This window comes from Ovis aries, chromosome 11 (genome assembly GCF_016772045.2).
Source record: "Ovis aries strain OAR_USU_Benz2616 breed Rambouillet chromosome 11, ARS-UI_Ramb_v3.0, whole genome shotgun sequence".
Taxonomy (NCBI): domain Eukaryota; kingdom Metazoa; phylum Chordata; class Mammalia; order Artiodactyla; family Bovidae; genus Ovis; species Ovis aries.
This window is the reverse complement of record NC_056064.1, coordinates 48,876,700-48,899,061: the sequence shown is the minus strand read 5'-3', so window position 1 is coordinate 48,899,061 and position 22,362 is coordinate 48,876,700. Positions and strand designations below refer to the sequence as shown.

Sequence of the window (22,362 nt, the reverse complement as noted above, 5' to 3'; positions counted from 1 at the left end):
CTGCTTTTTAATATGCTATCTAGGGTTGGTCATAACTTTCCTTCCAAGGAGCAAACGTCTTTTAATTCCATGGCTGCAGTCACCATCTGCAGTGATTCTGGAGCCCAAGAAAATAAAGTCTGTCACTGTTTCCCTATCTATTTGCCATGAAGTGATTGGACCGGATGCCATGATCTTAGTTTTCTGAATGTTGAGTTTTAAGCCAATCTTTTCACTTTCCTCTTTCACTTTCATCAAGAGGCTCTTTAGTTCTTCTTCGCTTTTTGCCATAAGGGTGGTGTCATCTGCATATCTGAGGTTATTGATATTTCTCCCAACAATCTTGATTCCAGCTTGTGCTTCTTCCAGCCCAGCGTTTCTCATGATGTACTCTGCATAGAAGTTAAATAAGACAATATACAGCCTTGACATACTCCTTTCCTGATTTGTAACCAGTCTGTTGTCCCATATCTTGTTCTGTTGCTTCTTGACCTGCATACAAATTTGACAGGAGGCAGGTCAGGTGGTCTGGTATTCCCATCTCTTGAAGAATTTTCCTGTTGTGATCCACACAGTCAAAGGCTTTGACGTAGTCAATAAAGCAGAAATAGATGTTTTTCTGGAACTCTCTTGCTTTTTCGATGATCCAATGGATGTTGGCAATTTGATCTCTGGTTCCTCTGCCTTTTCTAAAACCAGCTTGAAGTTCTGGAAGTTCATGGTTCACATACTGTTGAAGCCTGGCTTGGAGAATTTTGAGCAATACTTTGCTAGCATGTGAGATGAGTGCAATTGTGTTGTAGTTTGAACATTCTTTCTTTGGGATTGGAATGAAAACTGACCTTTTCCAGTCCTGTGGCCCCTGCTGAGTTTTCCAAATTTGCTGGCATATTGAGGGCAGCACTTTCACAGCATCATCTTTTAGGATTTGAAATAGCTCAACTGGAATTCCATCACCTCTACTAGCTTTGTTCGTAGTGATGCTTTCTAAGGCCCACTTGACTTCGCATTCCAGGATGTCTGGCTCTAGGTGAGTGATCACACCATCGTAGTTATCTGGGTCATGAAGTTCTTTTCTGTACAGTTCTTCTGTGTATTCTTGCCACCTCTTCTTAGTATCTTCTGCTTCTGTTAGGTCCATACCATGTCTGTCCTTTATTGAGCCCATCTTTGCATGTAATGTTCCCTTGGTATCTCTGATTTTCTTGAAGAGATATCTAGTCTTTCCCATTCTATTATTTTCCTTTATTTCTTTGCACTGATCCCTGAGGAAGGCTTTCTTATCTCTCCTTGCTATTCTTTGGAATTCTGCATTCAAATGGGTATATCTTTCCTTTTCTCCTTTGCCTTTCGCTTCTCTTCACAGCTATCTGTAAGGCCTCCTCAGACAACCATTTTGCCTTTTTGCATTTCTTTTTCTTGGAGGTGGTCTTGATCCCTGCCTCCTGTACAATGTCAGGAACCTCGGTCCATAGTTCTTCAGGCACTCTGTCTATCAGATCTAATCCCTTGAATCTATTTCTCACTTCCACTGTATAATCATAAGGGATTTGATTTAGGTCATACCTGAATAGGCTAGTGTTTTCCCTAGTTTCTTCAATTTAAGTCTGAATTTGGCAATAAGGAGTTCATGATCTGAGACACAGTCAGCTCCCAGTCTTGTTTTTGTTGACTGTATAGAGCTTCTTCATCTTTGGCTGCAAAGAATATAATCAATCTGATTTCTGTATTGACCATCTGGTGATGTCCATGTGTAGAGTCTTCTCTTGTGTTGTGGAAGAGAGTGTTTGCTATGACCAGTGCATTCTCTTGGCAAAACTCTATTAGCCTTTGCCCTGCTTCATTCTGTACTCCAAGGCCAAATTTGCCTGTTACTCCAGGTATTTCTTGACTTTCTACTTTTGTATGGCTCAACAACAACAGAAAGGATTTACAGTAGGGGAGTTCCCTGGTTGCCTAGTGGTTAGGATTCTGGGCTTTCACTGCAAGGGCCCAGGTTGGATCTCTGGTGGGGGAACTGAGATCCCACAAGCACAGCCGAAAAGAAAAAAATTTATGGTAGGTATTTAATTCTTTCATGATAGTTGCATTGGGCTTCGCTGATAGCTCAGTTGGTAAAGAATCTGCTTGCAGTGCAGGAGACCCCAGTTCAGGAAGATACCCTGGAAAAGGTAAACCCACTCCAGTATTCTTGAGTTTCCCTGGTGGCTCAGCTAGTAAAGAATCCGCTGCAATGCGGGAGACCTAGGTTTGGTCCTTGGGTTGGGAAGATCCCCTGGAGAAGGGAGAGGTTACCCACTCCAGTATTCTGACCTGAGAATTCCATGGACAGTCCATGGGATTGCAAAGAGTTGGACACTACGGAGCGATTTTCACTTTTTTTTTTTTTTTTGATAGCTGCATAGTCTCCTTTCTCCTATGTTGTAATGCTGTGACCAGAAGCAAACACACACAAGGGATGATCTCTGTGGATGCTTAATCTAAACTGATGTGGAGGCATTTTGCCCTGTGTTGGAGCACATGGAACATATTTCAATAATTGCCTGTTTAGATGGTCTCTCCCTAAGAACATACACACTTTCTCTTTTCTGAGTTTTTGTGATACATTATTGACTGAATCAGTCATGTTTATCTTAAAAATCTCTTCTGGAAATGGTCGTTTTCCCCAAAAATTGCCCAGCGGACCCTTTCACATCACCTGCTTCATCAGACAAGTTTGAATTTCTTATAAGCTGGAGAGATTTCTACATGGGTGCTCAGAGAAGCAGGGGAGACAGACAACATAGGAGGCCCAAAAGGCTGCAGAGACTCGACCTCTGTGGCCATTTCTGAGAAGTGGTGGGACTTAAGCATTTTTTTTCAATTAGGTACAACATGTAGTCGTGGCCGAGTGGTTAAGGCGATGGACTAGAAATCCATTGGGGTTTCCCCGCGCAGGTTCGAATCCTGCCGACTACGGTACACTTCGCTATTGAGACATAACTCTGTCTCCTTAGACAAACTGAATTGTTCTCCAGCCTGGCTCTTTATGTTTGATGTTGAAAACCTCCACGAGCACCGATAGCGCTCTTTATTTCAGGGATTCCCAGGTGGTGCAGTGTGAAAGCACTTGCTTGCCAATAAGGAGTGGCATAGAGGCCAGGGGTTTGGTCAGGAAGATTCCCCTGAAGGAGGAAATGGCAACCCACTCCAGTATTCTTGTTCAGGAGCCTGGCTCCCAAAAAAGTGGAATACACTGAGCACGATGCCACGGCACGTTAGCCATAGTTAATCTGCACAGAAAAATATTTTTCTTTGCAGACACGGTTCCATGAAGCCGTGGTAGGAATTCCTAGAGCGTTCACTTCCACTAAAAAGATTTACTTTATTTATATTCCGCCACTTGCCACGCCTACGCGTCAGTCCCTCAAGCACAAGGCTCGGCGGATTAAGTTCCTAACAGGTAAAACCTCCCCGGCCCGCCCAGCGTTTCCCTTTCAGAGCAGTACATCCGGGACTCGGTAGAGTGGCCTGGGAGGCGGAGCCTTCACGCAAACTCCAGGCCCCGCCTACCCGACGCCTTTCGCAGCGCCGCTGGCGATGTCTGCCCGGCAGAGGTCGCAGGCTCTGCGAACAGGTATCCCAGTTTCCGAGCGCTAGATCCAGCCGGCCTCCTAGTTCTCGCGAGAGAAAGCGCGAAGCCTGCCGGGAGGAACGCTAGGCCGTCCGTAAGTTGGCCCAAAATGGCAGACCTGGAGGAAGGGTTCACGTTGACTGCGGTACCCCTGGGTTCCGGGCCTGACGGACCCCTCGGAGTGGAGCAGAGCGACAAAACCGACCAGTTTCTAGTGACGGACAGCGGCAGGACCGTCATCCTCTATAAGGTGAGAGCGTTAGGATCGGAGTGCCCCCGCTGCCATCTCGTCCCTTTCTGAGCTCGGAGCCCGAACCTCGGATTTGTCACAAATTCAGAAAGAGCTCGTGCAGCGGACTTATCGGAGAGCCGGCGTGGCCTCCTCGGGACGCTGAATGAGGTCTAGAACTTGACTGGGTTGTTTTCCCTGAGAGAGAGGCGTGTTTCCGAGTTGCAGGCGGCAGAGCGTTTACGTGCACGTGGGCTAGACTCGGAAAGGAAACCTGTATTTTCGCTTCGAATCTCCCGGAGATAGCCTTGCTAAGATCCCTTTCTGGGGCCTCTGTCACCCGAGGTGCCCGCTGAAGGGTTGAACGGAGATTGATTGGGTGGGAGATGTCACTGCCAGAATAATGCTTTAGCAGTGTATCCCTACACTTCTTACTCACTCATGAGGGAGAAAAGTTTTGTCTGTGTTTTGTTTTGGTTTTTTCCTTTGGGGGCAGCTTAGTGGGAATCCTGATTCTGAGGGACTTGTCGGTTGCCACCTGTGGTTCACCCTTTGAGTTCTGGGTTACTTTCCTTGAAGTCTACGGTCTCTCCGCCCCCTTTTCAGCCTAGCCCAGGCAGTCCTTGAGCCCTGGGCCACAGACTGGTTGGTGGCCTGTTAAGAACCAGATTGCATAGCAGGAGGTGAGCCAGCAGGCAGAGTTTCACTGGCATACCTGCCTGAGCTCTGCTTCCTGTCACGTCAGTGGTGGCATTAGATTGTCAAAGGAGCTTGAACTGTGCATGCCAGGGATCTGGTTGCACCCTCTTTATGAGAGTCATCCCGAAACTATCCTCCACCCCTGTCCATGGAATAACCCATCTTTCATGAAACCAGTCCCTGATGCCAAAAAGGCTGGAAAGTGCTGGCTTAGGTTGCTAAAGCACACCTAAACTTTGCTTTTAGTGATCGTGTAGAAAGTAATTGTATTTATGTGAGCTTCTGAACATAGTTTTCTCTGTCTTTAAGAAGCTCGCTATCTCAACATTGCCAATTATCAGAGAAAGGCAAACCGAAACCACCATGAGATATCACCTCGCACCTGTCGGAATGGTCGTCATCCAAAAGAACACAGCAAATGTTGGCGAGGATGTGGAGAAAAAAGAACCCTTGTACCCGAGGAATGTAAATTAACACAAACAGTATGGAGAGTTCTCATAAAACTGAAAGTTTTGTTGTCATTCATTCGCTCAGTCATGTCTGACTCTGCGACCCCATGGACTGCAGCACACCAGGCTTCCCTGTCCTTCACCATCCCCGGAGTTACTCAGACTCATGTCCATTGAGTCAGTGATGCCGTTCAGCCACCTTGTCCTCTATCATCCCCTTCTCCTCCTGCCTTCGATCTTTTCCAGCATCAGGGTCTTTTCTAATGAGTTGGCTCTTAGCATCAGGTGGCCAAGGTGTTGGAGTTTCAGCTTCAGCATCAATCCTTCCAGTGAATATTCAGGGTTGATTTCCTTTAGGATTGACTGGTTTGATCTCCTTATAGTCCAAGGGACTCTCAAAAGCTTTCTCCAACATCACAGTTCAAAAGCATCAAATCTGCGCTCTTTACGGCCCAATTCTCACATCCATACATGACTGCTGGAAAAACCATAGCTTTGACCATATGAACTTTGTCAGCAAAATGATGTCTGTGCTTTTTAATTATACTGCCTAGGTTGGTCATAGCTTTTCTTCCAAGGAGCAAGTATCTTTTAATTTCATGGCTGCAGTCACCCTCTGCAGTGATTTTGAAAGCCCAAGAAAATAAAATCTGTCACTGTTTCCATTGTTTCCCATCTATTTGCTATGAAGTGGTGGGACTGAATGCCATGATCTTCATCTTTGAATGATCAACATTCATTTTTGAATGTTGAGTTTTAAGCCAGCTTTTTCACTCTCCTCTTTCGCTGTCATCAAGAGGCTCTTTAGTTCCTCTTTGCTTTCTGCCATAAGGATGGTGTCACCTGCATATCTGAGGTTATTGATATTTCTCCCAGCAAGCTTGATTCCAGCTTGGCTTCATCCAGCCCAGCCTTCTTCATGATGTACTCTGCATATAAGTTAAATAAGCAGGGTGACAAAATATAGCCTTGACGTGCTCCTTTCCCAATTTGGAACCAGTCTGTTGTTCCATGTCCAGTTCTAACTATTGCTTCTTGACTGGCATACAGGTTTCTCAGGAGGCAGGTAAGGTGGTCTGGTACTCCCGTCCCTTTAAGAATTTTCCAGTTTGTTGTGGTCCACAGTCAAAGGCTTTGATGTAGTCAATAAAGCAGAAGTAGGTGTTTTTCTGGAATTGTTGCTTTCTCAATGATCCAGTGGATGTTGGCAATTTGATCTCTGGTACCTCTGCCTTTTCTAAATCCAGTTTGAATCTAGGAGCTCTCAGTTCATGTACTATTGAAGCCTAGCTTGGAGAATTTTGAGCATTATCTTGCTAGCATGTGAAATGAGTGCAATCGTGTGGTAGTTTGAACATTTTTTGGCATTGCCCTTCTTTGGGATTGGAATGAAAACCTTTTCCAATCCTGTGGCCACTGCTATTTTTTCCAAATTTGCTGGAAATTTCTCAAAAAACACAGTATGGAGATTTCTCAAAAAACTAAAAAATAGAATAGCTATATGACCCAGCAGTTTCACCCCTGGCTATTTATCTAAAAAACTCCAAAAACACTAACACAAAAAGATACATGCACCCTGGTGTATATAGCAGCAGCATTTTTACGATTGCCAAAGTAAGGAAACATCCTCAGGGTCCATAAACAGATGAATGGATAAAGAAGTGTATTTATGCATACGTACACACACACAGTGGAATAATGTTCAGTTATAAAAAACAATATTTTGCCATTTGTAGCCAAAAAACAGGCTCCTCTGTCCATAGGATTCTCCAGGCAAGAATACTGAAGTGGGTTGTGTGCCCTCCTCCAGGGAATCGTCCCAACCCAAGGGTGGAACCTGTGTCTCTTAGGTCTCCTACCTCGGCAGGTGGATTCTTTACCCACTAGCCCCACTTGGGAAGCCCAGCATGCAGCAACGTGGATGGACTTGGGGTGCATTTCATTAAGTGAAATAAATCAGACAGAGAAAGGCAAATGCAATCTGATAGCACTAGGTCTGAAAACTACAACAAACTAGTGATGATAAGAAAAGAAGCAGACACAGATGCAAAGAACAAAGGAGAGGTCACCACGGGGGGAGAGGGAAGGGAGGCGGGGCCAAATAGGGATGGGGGGGGTAAGAGAAAAAACTGTTAAGTATAAAATAAACTGCAGGGATAGATTGTACAACATGGGCAATATAGCCAGCGTTTTATAATAACTGTAAGTGGATTACAGCCTTTAAATTGCTAATTACTATATTGTATACCTGTAACTTATATAATATTGTACAGCAATTATACATCAATTTAAAAAGAAAGCTAGCTGCCTGCTTTGAAGTTTGGGGAAAGGTTGCCAACGGTTCCCTATACTGTTTTTTTGATGCTTCTGTTGATACCGTTGGTTTTTACCTGGCTGTCAAGGGGACGTTTTGTAGTGTTTGCATAGGAGTGGAGTGGCTGATTGGAATTGGCATTATTCCAGCTATCCTTACTTCGTTTCTCATGCCTCTGTTCCAAGAACACAGTGGAATCAATTTTTTTTTAATGTACTGATATTGTTCATTATCAAAGTGTGTTGTTACTAATTTTGGATTTTGGAAACTAATATTTTTCAATTTAACTACTTTTTAAAGTGTGGTAAAATACACATAACAAAATGTAACATCTTAATGACTGTAAGTGTACAGTTCAGGTTATTAAGTACGTGCATTCCCATGGTTGTGCAGTTGTCCTTACCATCCGTCTCCAGAACTCTTTTCATCTGACAGCTGAAACTCTATACCCATTTAACTCCCATTACATTCCCAATTACCCCAACCCCAGACAACCATCATTCTGCTTTCTGTTTTAAGTGGAATCCATATAACATTTGTCTTCTTATTTTTTAATTTAGGAGCTTTATTAAATGCTGTCATTCTAATGATTTCTTCTTTTGTTTCTGTTGTAAATTTAGTTGCTTTAAAATCTGAAGCTGACTTTGTAAATATCGTATGTTCATTTCATTAGGTTTCTGATCAGAAACCCTTGGGGAGCTGGTCAGTGAAACAAGGGCAAATTATAACATGTCCAGCTGTGTGCAACTTTCAAACTGGCGAGTATATTGTTGTACATGATAATAAGGTGAGTTTTCAAAGCTATACATATAAACAAATCAAATGTTGATTTATTAACTGTTCGTGTTATATGTAAATAGATATTGGAATGCTTTTTTTTTTTTAATTGTATGTTTTAATTTAAGGTCTTGAGAATATGGAATAATGAAGACGTCAACCTGGATAAAGTTTTTAAAGCAACAGTAAGTCTTTGGATCCAACATACTTATTTAGTTTATTGGTGAGATGGAATTATTTGTAATGTGGTAGTTATTAATCTTAAAGGGTCTGTGAACATGACATGAATGTTATAATCAAGTTTTCATTCTATTTATTGTATAGTATATCTTGGTAAAATGTCTCAATTTGAGTATGTTAGAAAATGTTATATGTTATTTTCATATGATATTGAAGTAATTTAAATAATTAATGAATGACACATTTATATAGTTATTTCCATGCACTTAAATGTTTGTGGTGTGTCCCTTGCAAGAACAAGTGAGCTTGATTGTTCCCTTTCCCGAAATAGGTAGAACAGACTCTGCAAGTTCCATGCAGTTAGACATTTTAAGAGTGGCACGTAATGAAATGAAAAGGCACTGTCTTTTCTCCCAGTGACCCCTAAGTATGTTAATTAACTTTTTCTTATAAAATGATGACCTTAAACTATGTCAATCTCAAAAGCTCATTCTGGTTTTAAGTGTCTAATTCTCAATATAATTGGCACATTTGAGAAGTGGTTCACAGTGGAGCTGATACCGTTTCAGTGGCAGTTGTCACCTGGACCCTTGAAACTTCTAGCTAGCTACGGGTGCTGCCTGTTGGCTCCAGTCTTTGTGTTTACCCTACAGCAACATGATCCTGAATTTTACACAACTTTTTTTTTTTTTTAATCCTGTGTACGGTGTTTTGGGATTGCAGGTCAGTTTTTTACATGGTGCATGTATTAATGTATGGCATCTGTCTTTTTCTAACACCAGAACCACTTATAACTCTGTATGAATGATTTGGTTTGTACTTCTCTTTGCCTCCAATTTTGAGAGACCCAGTTTGTGGCCTTACCTCCAGTATTTATAATGGAAAGATAAACCAAAAATGAATACAAGTGATTACTTTAGGGGGGGAGCAGGGGAGAGAATAGAGAGTATGGGAGCAAAAGTTAGACTTCTAAATGTACTTTATGTTGTAGATTTGACTTTGGAACCATACATAATTATTAAACCAAAGTGAATCAAAATGAGAATAAATCAGTACCTTAAAGATAAGTATTCTCTAACTGTCCTTATTCTCTTAGGTGGCAATTGCATTATAATAAAAATTTAAATGTTTTTATATCCTTCTAGTTGTCAGCTGAGGTGTATAGAATACATTCAATACAGGGAACAGAACCCTTGGTACTGTTCAAGGAAGGTGCAGTTCGTGGTTTAGAAGCTTTGCTTGCAGAGCCCCAGCAGAAAATTGAAACTGTCATCTCTGATGAAGAAGTGATTAAGTAAGTTCTAATACTTATAATTTTTACCAAAAGAAAATGCACTCTGGGGATTCTAGACTCACAGTTTCCAACGCAGGAGGCAAGAGTTCAATTACTGGTTGGGAAACTAAGATCCCACAAACCTTGGGGCACAGCCAAAATTTTTTTTTAATAAAAAACAAACCAACAACAACAAAAAAAACTTGCTAAAAATCATCTGTAGAACCTTAGCCAAAATGACATCCTCCAAAAGCCTTTGGTGTGATAGCGATTGAGGAATCTCTGGCCAAATGAGTCTTGTCCTAATGACACAACTGGTCAGTCAGTTATTTGAACTTGAAGTGGTAATCCCACAAGATTGGAATCTTCTGTCATATAGCCCTGACTGCAAGGTCAGAGCCCATTCCCTTGAAGAAATGTGCAGCTTGTTGTTAGTGGAATCACAATAGTGCTTTGGAACCTCCTCTTTTCCCAATTCTGGGATAAAACTGGGAAAATAACTCACTCAGATGATAGAAGGAAATGTCCTGATTTCATATCTTTCTAATCCCCATTCTTTCATCACATTTCTTGTTTAATTAACTTGCTGCCCCTCCAGGTGTACCTGATACAAACCAAATATCTAAAAGTCCAAGCAAAGACTTGTACGTAGTCAGTGAGCGGTGGGGATCCTGACCAGTTATATCTTTTTTTTTTTTAAGTTGCTCAGTCATGTCTGACTCTTTATGACCCTATGAACTGGCCATGGAATTCTCTAGGCCAGCATACTGGAGTGAGTAGCCTTTCTCTTCTCCAGGGGATCTTCCCAACCCAGGGATTGAACCCAGGTCTCCTGCATTGCAGGTGGATTCTTTACCAGCTGAGCCACAAGAGAAGCCCAAGAATACTGGAGTGGGTAGCCTATCCCTTTTCCAGTGGATCTTCCCGACCTAAGGATCGAACCGGGGTCTCCTGCATTGCAAGCAGATTCTTTACCAACTGAGCTATCAGGGAATCTTAGACCTAATTAATGCCTCTGAAGTGTCAGCAACTGTATTTGGAGGAAATCTTTAGGGGAAAAGATATAGGTAAAAGGAATTATCTGGTGGTCCAGTGGTTAGGACTCCATGCCTTCACTGCCGTGGGCCCAGGTTCAATCCTTGGTGGGAAAATAAGATCCCACAAGGCTTGCAGCACAGCCCCCTGCTGCCGCCGCCGCCAAAAAAAAAGCTACAGGTAGAGAATCTGGGTTCTAATCCCCACTTTGCCAGAAGATGGTTGTGCAACTTTGGTTTCACGCTATTACCCTCCCTGTGCTTCAGTTCCCAGCGTCACTTGAAAAAGACAGGTGAGATGCTAATATTTTCCTGAGAACACCAGTCCTCAAAATGACCCTGAAAAAACGAGACAGGTCAGAAAAGTTTGAGAAAACGTTGCATCTGGTCTCATACACCTTTAATTCATGCTATTATCTTTAAAGCTCTGGGAGCATTGGCAACTTGCATTTAATCCAGGAATGATTAACAGAGGAATGCCTCCTGGGTTCCTGTGGTAGATATTTTGAAACACCGAATTAAGTGTATTCTGCTCTCTCTCTGGCTCCAGAAACTAATTTTTTAAAAAAATCTCTTAAATTTAGATGAAGATGTGTTTCTCTGAACTGGTGATTTGGCATTTTATAATTTTTCTTTTTTTAGGTGGACAAAGTTTTTCATGGTATTTAGGCATCCTGTGCTAATTTTCATTACAGAAAAAGTAAGTGATATCTTTCATTCCTGGCCCATTTTGTGACATTTCAGAGTATGAGTTTTAAAAGTAAAATTGGACTTTGATATTTCTTTCAGAAGACTTTGATATCTTTAAAATACTAAAAAGCCTATAGTGATAATTATTTCTATGCCTGAATTAAACATTTTTATAATGTCTAAGATTTAGTTGGACAAGAGGTTTTTAGCATTCATTAAAGTAGTTACAGTGGGACAACAGCTGGTCTCAACATTAAAATATAGTTGGTAAAAATGGGAATATTTTTAAAATAACCTTTTTTTTTTTTTTTTTTTGCAGCATGGAAACTACTTTGCTTATGTACAAAAGTTTAACTCACGTATCCTAAGCAAATACACACTTTTACTTGGTCAAGAAGAAAAATGTGTTATACAGAGTTTTAGTACATCTGTAGGTCGGAAATTCATCTCTCTAATGTCATTAAGTAAGTATTTCTTTAAACTTTCAGAGTTTATAAATAAAAGTATCTTACAGGATAATATTTTTCTTTTAAGTTAGTCATTGGATTTTACAGTTTGCTATTGCAGTACTTGCCTTTCCATGCTTTTTAACAAGCATTTATGCCCTCACTTTTTGCATTTTGCCATGTGTAGATGTCTGCAAGTCAGTAGTTCTCTTGCAGGTAATTTTTATGTCTTAAAATTTATCATAAGTAATAATAAAACACCAATAAAAAAGGGTAGATCACTTTTTATGGTAAGTCCAGGTTTTTTTATATATTGTAATTAACACCTAAGGTTGGTACTCCCATTTTCTCTTTTCCAACCTTAAGATATAGTGTGCCCTTCTTTGAACAGTGATAGAGTCAAAAGGACACTGCTACTGCTAAGTCGCTTCAGTCGTGTCCGACTCTGCGCGACACCATAGACGGCAGCCCACCAGGCTCCCCCATCCCTGGGATTCTCCAGGCAAGAACGCTGGAGTGGGCTGCCATTTCCTTCTCCAATGCATGAAAGTGAAAAGTGACACTAACAGAGCAGTATTGGACTCAGCCTGCATTTTACAGTTTTTGTTATTGTTGTTGTTATTGCTTTGGAATTTACCTTTACCTAATCCTCTAAGGTTTAATCTCAGTCTTATGTATCTAGGAGGGGAAATGCCTTTGCAATAATTCTCTCCCCCCATTTATGGCTTCTTTTGAAGTTGTTTTGAAAAGGTTAAGGGGGGAAAAGCAAGAGCAGTATTTAGGAAGCATTTCCTATTATCACAATTTCAAATCTTCGTGAAGTTTTTCAATGTGCAGATTTTTACAGTGGCTGTTAAGAAAAAGGCTCCTATCATTTATCATGTCTAGAGGATCGTTGGAATCTGCTTACTATCTTTGCTTAAGAGGAACAGGTTTTGTTAAAGTTTGGCTTATAGGACATATTTATTGTTGAACAGAAGTTTGTGACTTATGTTTCACCTTTTGAACATTGAAGTAAAGGAGTCTGAACCAAAGGATCATAAAATCTTCATATAACATAGCCAGAACCATGGGAAATCGCCAACAGTTGACCTGCAAAACCCAGCCAATTTTACAGGGTTTTCAGAGTGATGGAGTAATAAGAAATGTAATGTTCAGACCAGATGCTAACTAATCAGAGATGTAGCCATTTACTGACTGGATTGTCTATATTCATGGCCATCTCCTCGTATTTTAAGTTATTACAGATACTTCATTTCAGGGTATTATGCCATTTCTTACTGAGATTTTTAATATTTCTTCTTCCTCAACTTTAAGTTTGTAGTATAATCTTGATAGGAAACTATAGAGTAATACAGTTGTTAGATTTGTTTATTTTTCTGGTTAAATCCTCTATCACACTGGTAAAATCTTACAAACAACTTAGTACATTTAGCTATAATAGGTATGGAACTATCCTTAGCCAATAATGAGCAATAAATACTTGTTTTCAACAGGCTCTGATGGATGTGTATATGAAACCTTGATACCAATACATCCAAGTGAACCCGAAAAAAATCAGAGGTTAGTTCAGTCGCAGTTGCTCAAGTCTGTGGTGTCTGGCAGTGCTCGAAGTGGTGCTGCACTCAGCATCCTGGATCAAGACCACGTAGCAGTCCTGGGAGCACCACGGCCAGCTTCTAAGGGTAACTGAGGTTCCATCGGTTGCGAAGTCCTCTGGATTTTTTCCATCGAAGTGTACCTTTTAGTCTCCTCTTTCTTTTTCATTTATTTATTACCACCCAAAATCATTCTCTTTCCCACTGTAGCCTCTTCATTCTTGAATAGGTCTTTGACTTCATCTTACCTTGATCAATTTCTCTAAAACATTTCCTCATATCACTCACTACCTGAATAGACATTTTTCCAAAGAAGAAATGCAGATAGCCAGTATGCACATGAAAAGATGCTCAGCATTGCTATCATCAGGAAACGCAAACCAAAATCGCAGTGAGATACCACCTCAGACCTGTCATCAAATAACACATGTTGGCAAGGATGTGGAGAAAAGGGAAGCCTCATACTCTGTTGGTAAGAATGTAAATTGATGCAGCCACTGTGGAAAACAGTATAGAATTTCTCAAAAAATCTAAAAGTAGAACTACCATATAACCCAGCAATTCCACTCCTAGGTATATCCAAAAAAAGCAAAAACTAGTTCAGAAAAAACCTTGGACCCAAATGTTCATAGAAGCATTATTTACAGTTGCCAAGATATGAAAGCAACCTAAGTGTCTGTCAACAGGTGAATAGATAAAGTGATGTGTGTGTGTAATCCATATATAGACACTGCTCAGCCATTAAAATGAATGAAAATTTTGCCATTCACAGCAATGTGGATGGACTGGGAGGGCATTAATGAAATAAGTCAGGAAGACAAATACTGTATGACATCACTTACGTGTGAAATCTAAGAAGGACAGCAAGCTAGTGAAGATGACAAAGGAAGCAGAGTCACAGATACAGAGAGCAAACTAGTGGTACCTGTGGGGAGAGGTGGGGCAGGCAGAATAGGATAGGGGAGTGAGAGGCACAAAGACTGTGTATAACATAACCTTCAAGAGTATGTTGTACAACATGGGAATATAGCCACTATTTTATAATAACTAAATTGTGAATCACTATATTGTATACCTGTAACTCATATGATATTGTATAGCATGTATACTTCAATAGAAAATTAATTAAAAATTAATTAAAAAACCTTTTTTTCTTAGAGCAGTTTAGTGTTCACAGCAAAATTGAGGGAAAGATACACAGATTCCCATATACCCCCTCCCTGCACGTGTCCACTTCTTACCATGAGATCTCACATCTTTGATTTTCTATCTTCATTACTCATTTTTATACTTACTAAAGTAAAACTTTTGTGTTTAACTTTCCGCCTTCCCCATCAACCCACCCCCTGCTCCGCATCATATACATATACTTGGAAAACTTTGGAATGTGTATGTCTTACCTTATAGAATGCCTGTCTGTATGGAATACAAAATTTCAAACGCTACAGACTTCAAAAGAGTTACCGCAGGGGACCAGCGGACAAGTAAGTTTTTTTCACCTTGGCTTTTTTTCTTTTAAATATAATTATTTTTGTGTTTGCTAGATACATTGTAAGGGAAGAGACCGCTACAGATCTAAATATTTGTCAGTTTTTGATTAAAATAAATTAAGAAATATTTAATTTTCTACCTACAAGATTATACTTAATTTGGCTATTGTTTTAACCGTTTCCTTACATTTGTCACTTTCAAAGACTAAATTAGAAGCTAATTTTAGATCAGGAGAGAACAATTACCTAGTTAATAAAACTTTGAAATCTCGCTTTTGTTTGATCTTTTACTTTCATATTTTGAACTATATCTGAGGGCTGCTACTTTGCCTAATAAATTAGTCTTTCAAATTACATGGTAAACATATCATGGAATTACATAAGAATACTTAAAAGAATTAAAGTTTAAGCTGACCAGACTAAATTATCTGAGGCAAAGGTCCTTGTCTTTCTTGTTCTTCATCGTATCTCCAGTGCCTAACAGGTTGGCTCAATAAGTACTGGTTGCCCAGTGAATGGATAATCACTCAAATCAAGATATAAGATATATGTAAATCAAGATATAGGACATTGTTGCTCATTGTAATTAGAGGATAAGGAGACTAGATTTCTCAGCATAGAATGCTGATTTTATATTTAAACAGAATTAACACTTGACAATTCTGCTGTTCTAACAGACTTCACTTTTTTTTTCCAGACTTCACTTTTGATTTCATGTGAGCTTTTTATTCCTATAACCTATCTCATTTTTATAATTTTATAATTGAGATCATGAGATAGAAATAATATTAAATTCTACTTTTTTCTTTTTAGTACATCAAAACAGTTTGCTTATGTTATAGTAGCCTTTGTGAGTTTCATGTTAACAGATGTGTAGTAGTGGCAATATTTATTTTAAACAGTTCATTGGTTTTAAATATATGTATTAATCAGATTTTTATGAGTTGAAAGAAAATATTCTCTAAATTATGCTCTATTCACACATGGGCAAAAATGAGAGCTTTGTAAACCTACCTCAATTAATGAATTGAACGTGTGAGATTATTCTAGAAAGTTATTTACCTTTGCCGTATCCTTTTTTGTCCTATTAAGATTCCTTACACCACAAGTTACTGTGTTATGTTATATGGCTCTGTTGAATCAGATCTTAGAAAAAGGGTTTCTTACATTTTTGATAACTTTTTTTTTTTTGATAACTTCTTTTTTTTTTGTAGCTCTGGTATTATGGGGAAAATCTGTTTATGCTACATGGAAAGTTTCTAACTGTAATTCCATACAAGTGTGAAGTGTCATCATTGGCAGGTGCTCTTGGAAAACTCAAACATAGTCAAGATCCAGGTAGGAACTTAAATGTTTGTTTTATTAACTGCAGGCCATTGTATAAACTTCTAGTGGGATATGTAGGTTTTCGCAGCTACCAGTTTGCATAATCTGTTCTTAATGTTGAGCCACTGTTCATTCACATTTCGCTGGTCTAGGGAGATACGTTGAGAACAGTCCACGTTGCAGGTACTGCTGCAGGCTGAAGAGCGACACTGTGTTTTAAGCAGCAGTGTTCAGACTTGAGGGGAAATGGGAAAGTCCTGCAGACAAAATCAGTGATGCTTTTTCCTCCCTGGTTCATCAGTAGCCTCATCTGTCGGCTTAATGTTGGTGGGCACATGGCCTTTAGGATATTTACTGATCTGTTATTGGTAGAATGAAATGGACGATACAGCCTCTCTTGAATTGTGCCGGAGTGGTTGTTTTTTTAATGTTCTTTGTTTGATTGATTGGCTGAGTAAATATCAATAGGTCAAAAAATTCCAGAATTGTGTGTTTTATATTTTCTTAGGCACCCACGTCACACCTCATTTTGTAAACTGGGAAACATCACAGGGATGTGAACTTGGATCTCAGAACTCAGAGCAGTCAAAGAGAATTGTAAGTTTGGTAGTTTAAATAGAAATCTTAGTACAAATGTTTGATTGGAAGCTTGAACCCTAACAGCCTTATTTAAAAATGACATGTCATCTAGTAGTTTTTTAGGCATGTGTATAAGACCCAACTGTAAAAACAGACCAATTTGCAATTAGTAATAATACCTTCCTGAGCATAGTGATTTTATTTTATTTATTAAAAAATGAAAAACCTTAAACTCTTCAAGATATTTAAGTTAAAATTTGAAATAGACCCACTTTTCACTTTAAGAAAACTAAACCCTAAAAAAGTTTGTGATTAGAGCAAAAGTGTCCCAGTCTCTTTGGGACATTTATTTTCTTCTAAATGTCTGTTGGCTCTTTTGTATCACTTTTGAGATCCTAATCAATTTACTGAATTCCAGTTAAGGAGAAGAAAAATTCAAGTGAGTGTACAGCCAGAGGTTCCTGCATCCACACAACTCTTAGCAACCATACAGGTAAATTTTAAAATATTAGAAATACGGAAAATCAGTTCATGGTTAAAAGAAATGCCATGTACTTTTTATCTAGCTTCCTTTTGTGATCATTTTTAGAGCTATGGCTAACATTTGTCTGGTACGTTGAGATTATCAGAGTGATTCTTTGACTTGCACCAAGCATTTTGTGAGTTTAATGTGACGCTGCTGGCCTCTTATCTCATTCAATTTTGCATTGAATGTTTGTAATTTAGTTTCTTAGAAGTTTTGATGTCTAAATCCTTGTGGTTTTTATTTTTTTCCTTGCATTTTGTCTTTGTGCAGTAAATTGTCATATCAACTCCAGTTTCACAAGAATACATGAATGCTGTTAGTGATTTAAGAAAATGTTGAGCTAGGAACTTTCAAGTACAGAGTGACATTTATTAATTGGTACCATACTAAACTGTTTACTTTTGCCCTTCCAGAAAGATTCAGAAAAACATATCGAAGTAGAACTACGTAAGTTTTTGGCTACTAAGCGGACCCCTGACTTTCATACCATTATTGGGGATGTAGTAATAGGACTTCTGGGAAGATGTAAAGCAGAGCCATCGTTTTATCCCCGCAACTGTCTGATGCAGCTTGTCCAAACACACGTGCTTTCTTACAGGTAAATATTTCTGCGATTTTTACAGTTCAGATTTTCATACTCTGAAAAAGCCTTGTAAATTTTTTGCAGTTAAGAGTTGCTTAACATATCAAAGTAATTCGCGTTTTTGGCCTCAGCCTGTGCCCTGGCTTGATGGAGGTCGCCTTAGAAAAGACCGACGTGCAGATCCTGCAGCTCTGCCTGCAGCAGCTCCCTGACGTCCCTGAGTCGGTCACCTGCGCCTGCCTAAAACTTTTCTTGAGGTGAGTTAGAAGCTGATGGTCCTTTCTTTCACTGCCCCCCACCCTTTTCTTTTTAAAGCCGCACCACATGGCACGCGGGATCTTAATTCGCCAACCAGGGATGGAATCCATGCCCCCTGCAGTGGAAGCATGGCATCCTAACCACTGGGTCCCTACAGAATTCCCTTTCACCGCTTTTCTAACCTATTGTATTTTTTGACTTCTAACACTTTGAAAATGAAAATTTTGCCAGTAAATTCAAGTATTGATAAGAATTATTTCCTGCTTTCAATTAACATGATAGCATTGGTGATGACACTCTTCAAGACGCAGATATCAATATGGAGTCAGTTTCTGACTACATGGATCCTGTACAAGATGGGGAAATGGAAGAACAAACTACGTTTCTTCAGAATGGCTTCAATCCTGAGGAAGATAACTGTGACAGCTGTGCTCAGAAGTTGAAGGAGAAGCCTCAGGCCGCAGCAGACGAGAGCACTTCGTGCCCCCTTACCCCGAAAAGAGCAGCACTATTGTGTCCTTTGAAACAGTTTCCCTTGTATTATCTCTTTCCCAGGAATGTAATCAATACCAAACAAAAACTAAGGGGTAGTTAGATAGTTTAAGGTGGGGTTTTTTTTCTTTCTTTTTTTTTTCCCCAGATTCTGCTTGAAAATGGATTCCATTCAATATTGTGTTTAAACAGTTTACTTAAACTTTATTATTTAAGAAGCTGTACTAAGATAGAAGCTTTGTCAGTTCTAAAAATTAGTGTATTGAATAAATACCAGTTATTTATAACAGTGAAGCATACGAGATGATCTCTAGTGATGAGAATGTTCAGTGATAGAGCTCTTCTAGAAAAGTAGAACTTTTGTATCCATTTAGAAAAAATGTCACTGGGGAAGAGAGTTACTCATAATTTCAGTTGAAAAGCCTTTATTTGTTGAAGTAAGATTTTCCTTTATTCCTAAGTAGAAATGCAATTCTTCGCTCAGCATACAGTGAGACTTTTCTTCTGCCTCATTTGAAGGACATCCCAGCGCAGCACAGCACTGTGAGTGTTCTTACAGGTCATACAGGATTTTATTTCTGTATTAAATGTTGCTGTTTGACACTACCCAGCTTGTAGAGCATTCAGAAGGTTGTAGAGTTCTTTCATCTGAGTAAGTGATTTCCCAGCCCTCAAGGTGAAAAATTGTGCCTAGGAGACTAGATTGATCTGGGGGAGGCAGAGTTTGGCAGGATCCTGGTGCCAAACTGGAAGTCCAGGTTCATCCATCTAAGTTACAGTTGAGTAGAAACTAAAAGGACTTCCCTGGTGGCCCAGATAGTAAAGAATACGCCTGGAATATGGAAGACCTGGGTTCGATCCCAAGGTTGGAAAGATCTTCTGGAGAAGGGAATGGCAATCCACTCTAGTATGCTTGCCTGCAGAATCCCCATGGACAGAGGAGCCTGGCGGGTTGCAGTCTGTGGGGTCGCAAAGAGTCGCACATGACTGAGCGACTAAGCACGGCAAGCACAGCACAGAAGCTAAAAAGCATCGCCCAGAGGAGTCTCTCTACTCCACTTACTATTGGCAAACAAAATAAGCCCTTCACCCACCTCTCCCAAACCAAATGAACTCCTCTTTGACGGCAGAAAGTGCATTCGATTTGTTTTTTGTGTCCTTGATGTCTATAGCATGTTTGTTTGATGTATGGTTTATTTCAGTAGCCTCTTAAAATTCTTCCCAGTCTCTCTGTTAGCTCTTTATAGAGAAAAATTTTCTATGAAAGTGATTGTCCTTTTTTCCATCTGCCCAGCTGTTTCTCCAGTATTTATATTTCCTTTATCTGAAGTGTAGTGAAAATGCTACAATGACTCTTCCTGGAACACACCCTCCAACCTTGAACCAGGTGAGATAATCTTTTTACTTTGATCTGGTGCTGGGAAGAATGATAGATCTTTAGAACTTAAATTTCTGATTCTTTATTGTGATCCTTTCCAAGCATTTCCTCACCTTCACTGGGAGAGGGTGATAATAAGTGTCCTCTGAATAATCTATTCCTAGTCCCTCATAAAGACTCAGAGTTGCTTTTAGTCTAGAAATTTTCTGTCTTTACACTAACTTATCTTTCTGACATAAATTAGATCATAAGGTACACGCTGTTCTGCGGTTTGGGTTTTTCATTCAGTACTACACTTTGTGCATTTTCTGGATCAAGATACATATACCTGCACACCACTTGATTTCATAGAAAATCTTAATTTGTTAGTCCCCTGTTGATGAGCGTTTAAATTGTTAACAGTTTTTTGCTATTATAAATGAACCTTCAACGAGCATCTTTATACAGATATTCTTGCATGTTATGAAAGAACACCTGCTGGGTTGATTCTCATTAGTGAAATTACTGGATAAAGGGTACATGCATTTTTAGTTTTGAACATGCCAGGCTACCTTTCCAAGTGTTGTGACAAGAGGTACTATGGCCACAAAGGTCCGAGACTGTACTCTTTGCCAATCGGTACGTAACAAATGGGTGTTTTAATTTGCATTTCTTTGGTAATGAGCAAGAGACCATCAGTTCTTGCCCATTTATACTGCTTTTTGTGCGCTGCCTAATCAGATTCTTTGTCCATTTTTCCATTGTATTTTCTGTCTTTTTCATTTTAACTTGTAAATTATTTATTGTATATTGAGATACTCATCTGTTTCTGTCAAAGTATTACAAATACTTATTTCCTATCACTGTCTTTTTACTTTCTTTAATGTAATTTCTACCATAGATGAGTTTTTAATTTTCATACTGTTAAAATTGTTGAGCTTTTCCTTTGTGGCTTCTTCTTGGCCGTGTCATGCTTAAGGCCCTTCCCACTCTGAGTATAAAAATAGCCACTGTGTGTTTTTCCATAATAAATTTATTTTCTTTTTCTGTGTTTAATGCTTTGATACATATAAAATTTGTTTTGATGTAGAAGATATATAGGGATCTGCTTTCCCCCCTCCCGCAAATGGATAATTGATTTCCTTAATGCTTTTTCATGGGTGATATTTTCATGTTAACACCACCATTTGAAGATGTAGGCTACATAGGATACTTAAGTAAGTGTAAAGTAATTTTATTTTAGTTCTTGGCCATTCATCTATAATACATGACACCCTATTTTTACGTCATAATGTATGTGATGTATTTCAGAATAGGAGATGAGTGGATTCTTTTTTTATAGCTGCCAGTAGTTAATCAAAAAAAATTTTTTTGAATAAAATATGCTCACTCTCCCTTGGATTAAATATCACAGTGGCTTTCTTTTTACTGACTTATCTGATGGAAAAGACACAATTATGCTTATAAAATGGTAAATATGAAAGCAGAAAAGAGCCTTTTTAGATTGCTTAGAAATTCCTTCATCTCTAAACTAAAATGTTCAGACTTCTGTAAAGAAAGCTTATTTTTCTTATAACTGCTGGATATAATCATAGACTTCGTAAAATCTTAACTTCCCTTTTCGCTGTTTATCTTCAGATTATGGATTGGATATGTCTACTTCTGGATGCTAATTTTACTGTTGTGGTAATGATACCAGAAGCAAAAAGGCTACTTTTAAGTCTTTACAAATTTGTGAAATCCCAGGTATGTAATTATTTTATATATACTGAATTCTGTTTGTAACCATGAAGCATTATTATTACAGTTTTTCTTGGAATAGCTCTAAGTAATTGTGGAGGATTCATTTATATGTACAAGTTATGCTAAAAATTTATTTTGGAATTTTTTTCTTTAGATAAGCATTTGTTCCGAGCTCAACAAGATTGAAGTAAGTTTTCGTGAGCTACAGAAATTAAATCAAGAAAAGAATAATAGAGAATTATACTCAATTGAAGTGCTAGAACTCTTCTGATATTGCTAGTTTTCCTTCATAGACGTTTTATGAAGCTCTTTTTTCTGGATTCTTCCTACTCAGCCAGGCAAGAGATGTGGTTTTTTTGACTCTCTCTTCGATGACAAGACAAATACATGTGAAAGTACCTAGACCTACACTTACTGATGCTCCTAGGTGGGACTGCAGGTTTCACGTGACCCTCTTCTAGGTTACGGACATTGGTGGGGTGAGATTCTGAAACTTTTTAAAATACGGAACTGAGCTGCTTTTAAGTAAACTTATTTGTGTATTGATAAAAGTTTAATTTCTTACCACCTGTTTGAATAGTTCTTTTAATAAAAAAAATCACCATTGGAGAAACAGTAATACTAGGAAAAATATAGTTTTATCAGAGTCAGAAGCTGTCTGGCCTCATCTGCATTCATAGGGGAGAGAAGAAGGCAGTTCCATGGGCAGGCTGGGGAGGGGCCTTGC

At 39.2% G+C, this 22,362-nt stretch overlaps 1 protein-coding gene and 1 non-coding gene across 2 annotated transcripts; both read left to right on the top strand.

Annotated features, from left to right (window-relative positions):
• Positions 1-2,855: 2,855 nt before the first annotated feature.
• TRNAS-AGA (transfer RNA serine (anticodon AGA)) lies at positions 2,856-2,937 on the top strand. The gene has a single exon. It is a non-coding gene; the product is annotated as a tRNA-Ser (tRNA).
• Positions 2,938-3,688: 751 nt separating this feature from the next.
• NOL11 (nucleolar protein 11) lies at positions 3,689-22,285 on the top strand. The gene is made up of 18 exons (XM_004013037.6): positions 3,689-3,842; positions 7,957-8,070; positions 8,189-8,245; positions 9,386-9,534; positions 11,190-11,247; positions 11,557-11,701; positions 13,180-13,368; positions 14,689-14,765; positions 15,986-16,109; positions 16,606-16,694; positions 17,095-17,169; positions 17,616-17,800; positions 17,917-18,042; positions 18,326-18,556; positions 19,000-19,078; positions 19,830-19,922; positions 21,531-21,638; positions 21,790-22,285. Exons 1-18 carry the CDS (start codon positions 3,702-3,704, stop codon positions 21,904-21,906), a joined length of 2,157 nt encoding a protein of 718 aa, XP_004013086.2. The 5' UTR covers positions 3,689-3,701; the 3' UTR covers positions 21,907-22,285.
• The last annotated feature ends 77 nt before the right edge of the window (positions 22,286-22,362 follow it).

Coding starts and splice junctions, on each gene's coding strand:
- NOL11 (XM_004013037.6), top strand. CDS start 3,702: ATGGCAGACCTGGAGGAAGGGTTCACGTTGACTGCGGTACCCCTGGGT. Junction 3,843..7,956: donor GGACCGTCATCCTCTATAAG/GTGAGAGCGTTA, acceptor TCATTTCATTAG/GTTTCTGATCAGAAACCCTT. Junction 18,557..18,999: donor CCGAAAAGAGCAGCACTATT/GTGTCCTTTGAA, acceptor ATTCCTAAGTAG/AAATGCAATTCTTCGCTCAG.